The sequence below is a fragment of the Chiloscyllium plagiosum genome, chromosome 34, assembly GCF_004010195.1.
Source record: "Chiloscyllium plagiosum isolate BGI_BamShark_2017 chromosome 34, ASM401019v2, whole genome shotgun sequence".
Taxonomy (NCBI): domain Eukaryota; kingdom Metazoa; phylum Chordata; class Chondrichthyes; order Orectolobiformes; family Hemiscylliidae; genus Chiloscyllium; species Chiloscyllium plagiosum.
This window is the reverse complement of record NC_057743.1, coordinates 427,623-442,186: the sequence shown is the minus strand read 5'-3', so window position 1 is coordinate 442,186 and position 14,564 is coordinate 427,623. Positions and strand designations below refer to the sequence as shown.

The window sequence follows — 14,564 nt, the reverse complement described above, 5'->3', positions numbered from 1 at the left end:
AGTCTCACTGTAGGCATCTTTCCATTCAAAGTGCCTTTCCAGGTATTAGTGAGTATATAAATAGTGTTGCTGTAACCAAGCATGTGCTAGAGAACATTGGTTTCAGCAAACCCTTTATTCCCTCCTAATCAAGCTGCAAATGAAGTATAATGAGTAGTGTGGATATATTATGTGGCTACCGCTATTTAAATTTATTTTAGGAGGAGTGCAGTAGTCTAGAACAACGGAAGCTAATAAAAAATGCAATTTTCCTTGTATTTGGTTTCTGTACTTCAGTCAGAACCAAATAGAACAGAATTTGTGCGCCCTTGGAATGCAATGCAGTGCAGGGAGGTATACATGGGCAGTGCTAAAACCGAAACACCTGATGCTGATGTTAATATTAGATGCGGATGTGAACCTTCTGTGTTTATGTAATATTAGGGGGGGGGCTGTAAAAATAACTTGCCAACATTAAAAAGTTACTTCAGTATTTACTCCCAAATTTAGACATCAAGAATCATACAAAAACAATTACAGAATGTTAAGAACACTTTACATCAGAAAATAGGTTCAGAAAACATCAGGTTAATTCAAATATCAGAGAAGGCCTTGCATGCAGTAAGAAGCTTTCTGGCCACTTTATTCCTTCACTCCTGCCGACATAATTTTTGTTGTTATGTCTATTAAACCAACTTTATACAAACAACTAGAGTTGAATCATGCCACTAGCTCATGTGTGCTATGGGATATATGGTTGGGGCCTGTTTATAGTTGAAACTCTCACTTGATATCATTCCAATTCCAGCTGAAAATGGTGTGCTAGCAAAGCCTGTTGAATTTTTTTTTTGCAGTGTAAGTATTCCAGCAAACTTTCTCTAGAAGTAGGAGATCCCTTGACCAGAGTGGCTGAAGCTATGTCACTTCCCCCTTATACTTTATTCAAACTCATTCTGCATCATTTCCTCCTCTTGCTCCTGGTTTGTTGACGTAGCTGAGCCAAACACTGAGAAAATACTACTTGTGCTTCGATCAGCAATATCCTTTATACAAGTTGAAACAAGTTTATTGCACAGATATCTTGTTATTCAAACAAACAATGGACTTTAGAAATGTAAACTTAAAGTCTATGGAGCTAAAATGTGGAAGAAGCCTAGGCACCAGTCTTTCTATTTGCATGTATTAGCAACTCAGTGCAAGATTTTGAAACCATGGAGGGTTAATTTTGAAACCATGGAGGGTTAACTTGGCAGATGTTAGACTAAAGAGAATGTCCCAATAAAAACAGACATCTTTTTAAGTGTACATGAAAAGAAAGCAGAGAGCCACTTGTTACATTTAAAGCAGTAAAAGCAATGAGATCTTCCATTCAGCACTATGCATTTTTACTATCTTTTGCAATAGCTGATTAAGTTGCTTCATCTGTTTGAGCGTCTGGGGATAGTGGTCTGATAAAGGGATTTACCATGAGCCTCAATGAATGTGATCAGCATCTCATCTGAGGTGATCTCTACATAAACAAAGCCTCCCAAAGAGCTGATGTCTGTGTAGAAAAATTTAAGCCACTCCTTTGGAACACAGTCCTTGTGCCTCGTTGAATTTTCCATGAAATTTCCAGCTCCACTTAGGACGTAGCCAATACCATTGCTATCCTGAATAAACTAAATTAAAAAGGTGGAAGAAAAATCAAGAAACTTGTCATTTTATGAATTGCATCCAACATTTATCTTGAAATGTCAATGTAAATATTTTATGGGCACAAATCCCCCAATCCCCACCAATCAACCCTCACCCATTTGCTCTGTGGATAAACTCAGTACTGTAGAGATATTCATTTAACAATTCATTCATGATATGTAGACAATAGATGTTGGGCTCATGAGGCAATTGATAAGGTGCCACACAAGGATAATAATCAAATACTCATGGAGTTCTTTTTACATTCATGCATGGGGTTTGGGCAGCAGCACCTGGGCAATGATTTCCCTCCCTAATTTCTCTCCAGAAGGTGGTGGTGAGCTCTTTGAACCACTGCAGTCTGGTACCACAATGCTATTCAGAAGGAAATGCCAGGATTTCAATCCAGCAATGCTGAAGGAAGAGTGATATACTTCCAAGTCAGGATGGTGAGTAGCTTGGTAGGGAACTTGGTGGTATTCCCATGTATCTTCTATCCTTGTCCTTCTAGATGGAAGTGGTCGTGCGTTTGGAAGGTACTTCTAAGGATCTTTGGTGAATTTCTGCAGTGTACCTTATAGATCTAGTACACACTGCTGCCACGGAGCATCAGCAGTGATGGGAATGAACATTTGTGGTGCCAGTAGAGTCAACTGCTTCATCCTGAATGGTGTCAAGCTTCTTATGTTGTTGGAACTGCACACATCCAGGCAAGTTGGGATTATTCTACCAGACTCCACTTTGCCTTGTGGATTGTGGACAGGTTTTGGGGAGTCATAAATATACTCAGAGTCAGAGTCAAAAATTGTGGTGCTGGAAAAGCACAGCTGGTCAGGCAGCATCCAAGGAATAGGAGTCGACATTTCGAGCATAAGCTCTTTGTCATCACAGTCCTGATGAAGAGCTGATGCTTGAAACGTCGACTCTCCTGCTCCTCAGATGCTGCCTGACTTGCTGTGCTTTTCTAGCAGCACACTCTTGACTCTGATCTCCAACATCTGCAGTCCTCACTTTTTTCGCCTCTATATCAATACTGAACAGTAATAAGACCATAAGAAATAGTAACCAGAGTAGGTCATTCAGCCCCTTGAGCCTGCTCCACTATTCAACATGTTCATGGTTGATTTGACATTCTTCAAAACCACTTTTCTGCCTTTTCCCTTAACCCTTGATTCCCTTACGCATCAATAATCTCTCAGCCTTAAATATCCACAAGGACACTGCTGCCACAGCTCCTTGTGACAAGAAGTTTCAAAGACTCTCACTATCAGAGAAGAAAGTCTTAGTCTTGCACCGCTTAATTCTGAGACTGTATCCTCTGGTCCTAGACTCTGCCATGAGTGGAAACATCCTCTCAGATTTACCCTGTCAAGCCTCTTAAGCACCCTATAGAACATATCCTATGTTTTAATCGTATCATCTCTCGTTTTTGACTGCAGTGAATGGAGTCCCAACTTGTTTAGGCTTGCTCATAAGACAATTCCTCCACATCAGGGATCATTCTAGTGAATCTTCTCTAAACTGCCTCCAATGAAATTATACCTTTCCTTAAGGGGACCAAAACTGCTGACAGTACTCCAGACATAGTCTCAGCAGCAGCTTGTACAGTTTCAGAAAGACTTTACTACTTTTATATTCCAATCTCCTTAAAATAAGGGCGAATACTCCATTCACCTTCCCAATTACCTGCTGCACCTGTGTGCTAGCTTTCCATGAGGTCCCTTTGTGTGGCATCCTTATGCAGCTTTTCTCCATTTAAATAATTCAGTTTTTTGTTATTCATTCCATACAATCAACTTCATATTTCCCCATATTATACACCATTTGCCAATTTTTTGCCCACTTAATTAACCTATCAATCTCTCTCTAAATTGTTTTAATCCCCCATCACAACTTGCCTTTCTAGTTATTTTTGTGTCACCTGCAAATCTGGCTACAGAACACACGTTACCAGTTGTTCACTTGGAGGAAGGAAGCATCTACTACTTACTTTATAGTATTTATATTCACATTGACTTTCTACAAAGTATGGAAGCCCTTTGAGATGTTGAGTGAATGAAAAATGACTTGTATTGAGCTTTATCATGGCATTCAATTGCTTGCCAGTATTGACTGCTTCTTACCTGTAGGTTGTGGTCATGCCCGCAGAAGTATGCACTGATCTTGTACTGAGTGAGGAGAGGGTACAGCTTTTCTACCAGACAGCTGGTGGGTCCATGTTCAGCTATTGACCAAACTGGGTAGTGTCCAGCGACAATCAGGAAGTCTGATCTGCAGGAAGTAAGAAAGGGAGCTGCTCACTTTACACAGTGAATAAAACAGAGAAAACATCAAGAAAAACAGAAACAGCACAACTGAATATTTTTAATTCATCCAGAGATACACACAACATCTCAAGGCATTTATGCAATGGAAATAGATCGAAGTGAATAATAATAAAGTTTTGATTGAATGAAATTAAAGATTTGATATGGTAGGGAAATAAAAGCTGAAGAGGTTTTGGTTAAGGAGTTTTAGAGGGTATCATCTAAATGACTGAAAGCTGCTATCATGAGTCCCTGATTTTGTGAATTCCACCATTGTGTCATTCTTAAACTAATGCCTTCAGCTTTTTGAGTCAAACATTCTGAGGAATTCCATTCCTAATCTGCAAGATCCTCTTTCTTCAAAGTCCCTCTTAAACACCATTGACCAGGTCTTTTGGTGAACCATTTAAAACAGGGGAAAATGAGCCAGCAAGAGGTCTTTATACACATTGGTACCAACAAGGTAGAAGTGACCTGCATAAGGAGAATGGGTTGCATCTGAATTGGAAGGGGGCTAATATGCTGGCAGGGAGATTTGCTAACGTTACTCAGAAAGACTTCAACTCAGTGGGGGAGGAGTTTGAGTGTTTTCAAGAGGTGATCAAGAAAATAGATGAAGGCAGAGCAGAAGACCTGCAAAGACTTTAGCAAGGCTTTTAACAAGGTGCTACATGATAGAATGGTTCAACCTCATGGGATCCAGGGAGTGCTAGCTAATTGGATACAAGATTAGCTTGATGGTAGGAGACAAAGGGTAGTGGTAAAGGGTTGTTCAGACTGAAGACTGGGACCAGTGGTGTGCTGTAAGGAATGGTGTGGGTCCACTGTTGTTCATCATTTATATAAATAATTTGGATGAAAGTATAGGAGGCATTATCAGTACGTTTGTAGATGACACCAAATTTGTGATATAGTGGACAGTGAATGTAATCTAAATGTACAATTGGATCTTGATCAACTGAGGGGTCTGCTTGTCCTGAAAGGTGTCAAGCTTGTATTGTTGGATCTGTACACACTCAGGTGAGTGAGGAGTATTCCTGAGTTGATGGCCAAGATTCAGGGAGTCACATGCAGTGAGTAACTATTCTTGTAGCCACTGTATTTATGTAGCTAGTCCAGTGCAGTTTCTGCTCCATGGTAACCCCCTGGATGTTAACAGCAGGCAACTCTGTGATAGTAATACCATTGAATGTCAAGGGATGATGGTTAGATTCACAATTGTTGGAAATGGTCACTGCTGGTATTTGTGTGGCTTGCCAGTGATACTTACCACTTAGGTCTTGCTGCATTTCAACATGGACTTCATCAGTACCCAAGGAATTGGGCATAATAGATTTATGTAGATGGAGGAAGCAGGGTATATTTGGGATCAGTCGGCAAGTGTGAGCTTGTTCAATTTGGTAACAATAATAAAAGCAAAACTTAGTACTCAGAGGCTAGAGTGTTCTTCTATAAGGAAGATGGAGTTAGAATTATGACAGTACTGTGCCTTTGAGAGAGAGAGATTTGTTCTGTGCTGTTTCTCTTGTAGAGAGCTGTTGCCATGGTTGTGTTGGTTTATCTGCTTCTGGAGCAATGGGTAAACAGCTTTGAACTCCAGAAGTGCTTTTTCTAAATTAAACAAAAGAAGCATGCGTGGGTAGAGTCAGATTCACAAAGACCCAGGTTATGATTTTGCTTTCACTTGGAGTTTGGAACCAATAGGGCAAAAGTGAGGACTGCAGATGCTGGAGATCAGAGTCGAGATCAGAGTGGTGCTGGATACGCACAGTAGGTCAGGCAGCCTCCGAGAAGCAGTAAAATCAATGTTTTGGGCCAAAAAGGGCTTTTGCCCGAAACATCGATTTTCCTGCTCCTCAGATGCTGCCTGACCGGCTGTGCTTTTCCAGCACCACTCTAATCTGCAGTGTGAAACCGATAGATACCGCTGTATCCATGGAGTCGGCTTCCACAGTTTCAGTTACCCACAGTCCTAACATATCACATGGAACACTCCAGAACTTTGGATGAGCGGGCTGCCAGGGAATTAAATTTCTCATTTAAATAAATGGGTTCGCTAATATCTGCTGTTTCGGGCTTCCGCAGTAAGTCTTGGAACTTATCTCCCACGAGTACAGGGTGGACTTCTGCAGCTCTCTCTATGCTACAACAAAAAGTTTGAGTTCTCCTATGCTGCTAGATTTTTTTTCAGAATCCATTCTCCTGTACTGGAAGGGAGATAGCACAAGGAAATCTGTTTTGTTGAATTTGCCTTTGCCAAGGGTGTGCTTATGGAATGCTGCCATATTAGAACAGTTGATGATTAGTAGTTAAATAATAATACCTTTTAACTAAGTATTTCAGTAGAGTTAAAGTTATACTTTTTTTGTGTTTAACTGTGTTGCAAGAATAAAGTGTGCTCTGCTTAAAGCCTTTTGGTAGACCAATCAAATCAAAATCTGGAACACAGTACTATACATTACACTTGCTGTTAAGTAAAAGTTAGGGTCTAGGCTATCTCTTTAATACATTTTAAGGGGTTTGGTCTGGTCTATAACTACATGCAGTTCCAGCAAGCCGTTCGGTTTGGCATTGTACTGTATGACTAATGGAGTTTTTTTAATGATTCCAAACTGATGCCACTACTAGACAAGTCAGATATGAGAATATAATTTCATCTGAAATTAAAAAACAATATGTTTTCACATGGTAGTCTTTACTGAAACAAACACAAAGTTGTCCTCATTGAAGTGTTCTCATTGAAACACAAAATTCTACAGGGACATAGTATAAATATTAAAAGATTATTTGGCCCAACAGCCATTACAACCACAAAAGGAAACAATTCAGCCTATCGAGTCCATACCAGCACTCTGTAGAACAATCAAGTTAATCCCACTCCTCCACTGTCCCTCCAGCCTATAAGTTTAGTTTTTGCAAGTACCAGACCAATTTCCTTTTGAAATTGTGGACTGTCTCTCAGTCTAGGGAATCTAGAACAGTCTTTGATTAATTAGAATTGGATGGAGAAATTTCTCCATGCAAAGGCTTGTGAAAATTTGAAATTCTGAAGTTTGTGGATGCTCCGTTTGAATGTTTACAAGCCCGAGAGATAGTGTCTCAGGTAAAAAAAGCAGATGGGGCAAAATATATGGCATGGAAATACTGAATGATTCAGCAGGCTTGAGGACCAATTTAAAAATAAGAAATAGGAGTTGTTTTTAAAGGAAAATATTGTTAATGTTGTTCCTCCCAATCTACGACCGCTGTATAACAACAGTGCTCACATTTCCAAGGGCAATTAATTAGTACTGAAGCACTGAGATATTGAGGGTACGAAAGACTTTTTCTTTAAACACAGCCAGTTAAATAATATTACACATTCACAAAATAACCTCTTTACATAGGGAAGAGCACACAGGGTACATACCTGGAATTTTTCAGCTTGTCTTTGACCCACTCAAGTTGTGTGTTAGCCACAGTATAGTCTTTTGGTGCTTCTGGTCCCTTCCCCTGGAAGTCATCAGAAATTCCACAAAGAAGGACAGTGTCGAGCATCAGGATTGTAACAGTGGTGTTTGAGTCTGTGATGGTGAAATTTAGGTCATAGTAATAATGTGGAAAGTTCCTGGAAATCAAACCATGTACTGTTTAGACAAATTAATCAAAAACAGTTGTGATATTGGAGAAATGGGAAACTACAGGAAACTTAACCCATCTCACCATCTTTTGGAAACCTTGGAATACTCGATCTGTGCAGTTACATTGCCCAAATGATCATGGTTTCCTGCTACAACAAACCAGGGCACGTCCTTCAGTGACTTGGCAGAAAAGATTTCCTCAAATGTTTCCTGTGATTACAAAGAACACTGCAACCTCAAATTATCAATCTATTTGCCTCAAACAAAGCTAAACCTTTGAGGCTTTGAAGCAGATATTCTTTCACATCAAGTTTCAGTGTTAGTTTCTGAGGTTGCTTATTTTCCAGACATTTGATACTATCAAGCTGTAATCCATTTGACAATAATAGATATATACCTGTATCTATCCATGGCAAAAGTCTAATTTCAAGGCCCTCTCCATCCCCTCCCTACCCCACCAAATACCACCTCCAAATCAACTCCATTAATTCACTTCTGATTTTTTTGTACGTTTTGATTTTAATCACTTTACCATTTATGGCTGTCCAGGATCAAGGTTTGGAAATTATTGCCTAAACCTTGATATTTTTATCTGCCCTCCTTTAAGATACTCCTTTGAAAATCTACATCTTGACCAAGCTTTTTAGTCATCTGTCCAAATACCTCATCAAACTTTGTTTGACAAATGCTGCCAAATGTTGTCAGAGCCTTTAATATTGTAAAATGTTCTATATAATACAATTAATTGTTGTTTGGGTCAGTGCTAGATGTTCATAGAAGTTCCTGCCATCCACCACTATGTCAACCCATTTTCAAGATTGTTTGAGTGTTAATGACATTCGCAGGCCCAATCACATCTGCATACCATCCCACTGTAACTCTATAAAATAGGCCCAGGCATAAACCAATTTTGGTTCTCCTCAAGCCTTCAGCTGTATGTATGCATTTGAGAAAATGAGAATTTGATAATGTTACCTGGAATCTTTTATCAGTTACACTATTAACTCCATCGTAATAAAAGTTATCCCCCAGAGAGAGAACAAAGTCAGCACCCATCATCTCAGCCACAACACCCATTTGTTGTGCAGTTCTTTTCTCCACAGGTGTGGTGAATGGTGAATATGGGAGCCCACCCCAATCTCCAACTGCCAAGAAACGAATAACTTTGGAGTGACCTGTGCCAAAATTTAAGTGGAAAAAGGTTACAAATATTGTACACAAAAGATGTCAGCAAATTAGCAGATGCCAATTGAAAAGCTATGTGCAAGAGTATAGCTTTGAATAGCCTTGTTGTCTGATGTAATTTATAGGAGAAATTTTCAAAGTGGTTACATCATTTAAAAGCAATCTTTTGATCTGGTGCCTTAAACTGATTATCCCTCTCTCATTCTCTCCTACCATCAGAATGTGCACATCTTATAAATTCCCAAACTGATTACCACAGGGAGGTTTGGAACCTTGAACTAAATGACAATGTAAAAGGACCAAATCACTTGTACCCATCTAAGATTCAAATACTCAACAAAGAAGTTTAATCTGAGCTTTCAAATCCAAAGTCTCCTGGACGCTAAGAATTTCAAAATAATTGCCCCATCCCACCAGGAATTAATAATAATTTCCCCACTTTGCAGCTAAATGCCAATTAATAATTACTCTGACCGGAAGCTTCTGTCTCTTGTTGAGCACCTGAACAGCAAATTAACTACTTCAGCTGGTTCAGGTATAGCATGAATTTGCTGGACCCTTGCAAGCCATTTAACAAGTCCACCACCAGAATTTTTCTCTCTTGTAGAAGGTGAGAAGGAGAGTTGGCCTTAGTAAATACTTTCCTCCTTTTTTTCCTGTAAATTAACCTTTAAATTCTGGGCAAGAATATCATTGGAGATGCTTAATCCACCACTAACTGGGGCCGTTCATTGGTAAATGATTGGCCATGTAAGTGCCTTCTTGACTGATGAGGAAGTTGGCTAGTTCCTGACTGAGAAACTAGAATGAGCTGCCTGCCAGACTGGACGAGAGATCTCTATTTGCGCACTGAAGCATAGGTGGGGGCAAAGTAGAAGTCTCTGAAAGCCATACTCCTGCCCCTGCCTCCAAACCCCTGGACGCCACCCTTCCTGACAACTGAAAATCTTACTTTCTTGCCTCTGTATCCCAAAAGGAATAGATCTCAGCAAGTGGTCTTTCGGATTCAGAAGATGCCAGTGTCTGATTGGCAGACAGCTTTTAATGTCTCAAGGCCTGCATTAGGCTGAGATAGTGTGGGTGTTAGTCACTACCCATCCCCACACAGTCTGAAAGTAAGAAAATCAGACTCCCAAGATAAGGAATTGGGTAAAACCCTTGTCAGGTATAGGAATGCTATGAAAGTGAGAAATCTTTCTTTGGACCTTAAGAGACAGTGTCCATTTGCATTTTCAAACCTCTGCTTTATAATATAGATAGTTCTTCTGTGACTATAGTTGCATACTTGTGCAACCCCGCATTATAGAAAAATTGCACTTTAGAAACTGCTTAAAGTGTTGGCATGTAATCGCATCATAGCTTACATACGTTTTAAATGTTTGAGCTTTAGAAAGTGTCCCCAATTTGTCAATCACATGACAGCAAATTTGCCTGAATGAAATGCACGTTATAGCAGAATGACCTGTAAATCTTTTGACTGTCTAACAGCTGTTACTGAACTGGACTTGATATGGAGGGGCCAGTGTTGGACTGGGGTGGACAGAGTCAGAAGGCACAAGTCACCAGATTACAGTCCAGATTTATTTGAAATCACAATTTTGGAGAGCTGCTCCATTGTCAGTTGAAAGTAACCCACTCTTATTAATGGACGGAATAAAAATATACACAAACCACTCACATTTAACACTAACACAACACACAAACATTTGTATTGCTTTAAAATCTCCCAACTTATCGCAAAACATATCCACATTGCTTGTCATGGCATGACAGAGATAGCAGAATTGACAATTCTTACCCATCACATGAGCTGAATTGGTGACTGATATCACAGTCTGAAAAATGATCAGGTGCACCATTGTGTGGATCGGAAACACCATCATCTGAAACTGAAACAATGCAAATAATTTAGTAGGATTCACCCAAAGAAACACTTAAATCCCAAGGACTTTTTTTCTCTGTAACAACAACTCTAAATGTGCATGATTTACAATTTGTAGCAGACCAACAGCTATATTGAACCTTTTCCAAAACAGTGTTGACTCATTCCCACCACCACTGCTGGATTTATTTGCAACAGACTTTGATTGGATTTTACTCATGTGCTTTTTTGTTACTAACTAGTTCTTCTCAAGTAGTCTCGAACAGCACATTTGGACTCTGCCCTGGAACAGAGTTCAACTTGATCATTTATGTATTAATCACATCCCATGTTGACTGACTCAGCTTATTCAATAATTCCTGCTGACTTAAAACAGTGCAATCCGTAATGGTTTGCATTGCAAGGCTTTTCATGCAAGGTACCCAAAATAAATAAAGGAAACACTATAGCCTTTTGATCTGGATTCCTGTGAGAAGAAATAAAAAGATAATTATTGTCCCGCTTTATCATTTTAAAACCCTCAATCACATTACCTCACAGCTTTAAACACAAGAAAATACAAGCCAAGTTTTTTTTTCAACCCTTCCCCAATTTAACCATTTTGGCCCTGATATCTTCTAGTGTGTCTGCACTGCATCTCTCCAATATATATTTCACAAAGCAGAAGTAAAACATTGTAGACTTTGCTGTTCCGACTATGTACTTAACATTTTGTTCTTTCCCAATTCCAAACCTATTCAACAATATCTGATCCCTAACACTCACACCCTCCCCACCTTCTCTGGAACTATACCTGTTTATTTGATTTTAAGGATGAATAGAATTTAAGAAAAACCATATTAAGAAAGCCATTGTGGATTTGTTGAAGACAAATCATATTGAACCAATGTAATTGAGTTTTCTGAGAAGGTAACAGAGAGTCAGTGAGAGTAAAGTAATTAATGCACATGGATTTCCAGAGGTCATTTGATAAAAGGATAATGACAACATAGATCGAAAGTTGAGTGGCAGGAAATAGCAAAGGTGAACAATTGTTTTTCAGACTTGAGGAAGGTGTTACATGAAGTTTCCCAAGAGTAGAATCAGAACCACGGCTTTACTTGATCTACATTAATGATGTAGACTTGGGCGTACAGGGCACAAATTCCAACTTTGCAGTTGACACAAAACTTGGAAGTGCTGTGAACTATCAGGATGACAATGATTGACTTCAAGAGTACAATTTAATACAGAGAAGTGAAATGATGAAATTTAGTAAGAAGAATGATCAGCAGTAAAACAAATAATAAAGGGTTCAGTTCCAAATGGAGTGTAGAAGGACAGGGGCCTGCAGGTGTATATGCACAAATTATTGAAGGTGACAGGACAGGTTGAGAAATTGGGTTAACTATGCCTTTCTTTATAAAGCTGAGAATGTTTCAAGTCTAAAAGTAAGGAGGTTGTAGTAAACCTAGTAAGACACAATTTCAGCCAAAACCAAACATGTATCCAATTCTGGGAAGCACAAGATGTGAAGGTATTAGAGACTCTGCAGGAAGATAATTGAGAATGGCCCAAGTAATGAAGAATGTCAGTTCTATTGATAGTTTGGAGAATTCACAACTGTTCTCCTTGGAGAAAAGGGGGGATTGATGGGTGCTTTCAGGTTAACATTATTTGCACAGTGTATATGTGGTTTAGGTAACCAGTGATTGTGTGAAATAGTGAAGCTAAATGGCAAGTCTGCATAATTTTCCAAGAGATGCAAAGGGTCATTCCAAATCCTGACTCTCTGAACTTCCCGTCTTCTTAAATTCATTTATGGGATGTTGGCATTGCTGACTAGGCCAGCATTTGTTTCAACGAGGTAAAAACAATGACTGCAGATGCTGGAAACCAGATTCTGGATCAGTGGTGCTGGAAGAGCACAGCAATTCAGGCAGCATCCGACGAGCAGCAAAATCTACGTTTTGGGCAAAAGCCCTTCATCAGGAATAAAGGCAGAGAGCCTGAAGCGTGGAGAGATAATCTAGAGGAGGGTGGGGGTGGGGAGAAAGTAGCATAGAGTACAATAGGTGAGTGGGGGAGGAGATGAAGGTAATAGGGTCAGGGAGGAGAGGGTGGAGTGGATAGGTGGAAAAGGAGCTAGGCAGGTCGGACAAGTCCAGACAGGTCAAGGGGACAGTGCAGGCTGGAAGTTTGAAAGGAAGCAAATGTAGCTGTGATAGCGAGTTTGTTTCACGACATGGTTGAAGAGCTTCAGGGCAGAGGAAATGCAGTGGGAGTTGCAGTGGGAGAGGGACTCCCTGAGATTCTTGTAGAGAGAGGAGGAAAACTTCTTCAAGGCAGGCATCCTTGAAGGAGGATTCACAGTAGGGTTAAAATCCATGAGGTAAAAACAATGACTGCAGATGCTGGAAACCAGATGCATTTGTTTCCTGTCCAATTTCCCTTAAGAGATGGCAATATGCTGTCTTATTGAACCACTTCAGTCCTTATGGCCTAAGTACACCCACAGTGCTGTTCAGAAGGTAGCTCCAGAAGTTTGACCCAGTGTCAATGAAGGAACAGTGAAATTGCTCCAAACCAGGAAGGTGTGTAGTTTGGTGGAGAACTTACAGCTGGTGGTATTTCCATGCATCTGCTGCCCTTATGCTTATATATGGTAACGGTCACAGTGGCATTAGGAGAAGGTCAAGAGAGATCATCCACTTTTCATCTGTTGCTGAAGATGGATGCAAATGCTTCAGCCTTGCTTTTTGAACTGTTACACTGAGCTCCCCCTTTGATGAGGATGGGGATATTTGAGGAGTTTCCTCATCCTATGAGGAGTAATTATCTGCCAATATTCATAGCTAGATGTGATAGAACTGCAGAGCTTAGATCCAAGCCACTGATCGTGGGATTTCTTAGCTCTCTCTGTTTCAACTGTTTTGCATGCAAGTAATCCGGTGTTGTAGCTTCACCAGGTTGGCACCCCATTTTTCAATATGTCTGATGCTGCTCCTGGCCTGCACTCTCCAGTGAATTAGGGATTGATCCCCAACCTTAATTGAAATGGAGGAGTGGGAGGCAAAGCAGTCCATGAAGTTACAAATTTTGGTTGAATACAATTTTGCTGCTTCTAATGATCACGGCATCTCTTATTTATACTATTTTGACTTGGTGGATCTGTTCAAAACATTTCCTATTTAGCACTGTGGCAGTGCCACACGAGATGCCTGTGCAATTGTCACTTATCAACATTGTCATACTCAACTGGTGGATCATTGCGGATTGGACTAAGTAGCTTTTCCCTCTTGTTGGTTCCCTGATCACCTATTGCAGACCCAGTCTAACAGCTATGCCCTTTAATATTCAATCAGTAGTGCTTCTACTGAGCCTTTGTCGGAGATTTCTAGTGAAATTCCCATCCAGACCACATTCTGTGCCTTTGTCATCCTCATTGATTCTTCCATTTGATGTTCAGCATGGATGAGTATGGCTATATCTTTATGAGATGATGTGGTAGGTGGAATCAGCAGGAGATTTCTATGCCCAAGTTTGACCTGCGTTATAAGACTTTGCAAGGTCTGGGGTAAATGTTGTGGACTCCCAGGAAAACCCCATCTCAACTGCATAGCACTACATTATCACCTCTGGTGGATTTGTCCAGCCAATGGGACAGAACATACTCAGAGGTAGTGACAGTGGTGGCTAGGACATTAATTGTAAAATACAATTCTGGAAATATGACTGTTGCTTAACTAATCTGTGAGACAGCATACCCAATTTTGAGACAAACCCCAGATGTGAGTAAGGAGTACTTTGTAGATTCATCATAGCTGAGTTTACCATTGTTGTTTTTGATGCCAAGGTCCATGTTGGATGCTCCATCTGATTTAAATTTCTTTTTCTTAAATTGTAATGGTTCATGACAATTGAGTGGCATGCAAG

At 40.0% G+C, this 14,564-nt stretch overlaps 1 protein-coding gene across 4 annotated transcripts in view; it reads right to left on the bottom strand.

Moving 5' to 3' along the window:
• Window positions 1-460: 460 nt before the first annotated feature.
• acp5a (acid phosphatase 5a, tartrate resistant) overlaps window positions 461-14,564 on the bottom strand; it is a 58,619-nt gene continuing 44,515 nt past the window's right edge. For all 4 annotated transcript variants that reach the window (XM_043675494.1, XM_043675495.1, XM_043675493.1 and 1 more), the window contains exons 2-7: window positions 10,566-10,656; window positions 8,558-8,757; window positions 7,665-7,792; window positions 7,372-7,569; window positions 3,780-3,927; window positions 461-1,640 (exon numbers count right to left, since the gene is read on the bottom strand). In XM_043675494.1, coding sequence (XP_043531429.1) covers window positions 1,398-1,640; window positions 3,780-3,927; window positions 7,372-7,569; window positions 7,665-7,792; window positions 8,558-8,757; window positions 10,566-10,650 — 1,002 coding nt within the window. In that variant the 5' untranslated portion in view covers window positions 10,651-10,656 and the 3' untranslated portion in view covers window positions 461-1,397. The remainder of the gene's footprint in view (window positions 1,641-3,779; window positions 3,928-7,371; window positions 7,570-7,664; window positions 7,793-8,557; window positions 8,758-10,565; window positions 10,657-14,564) is intronic.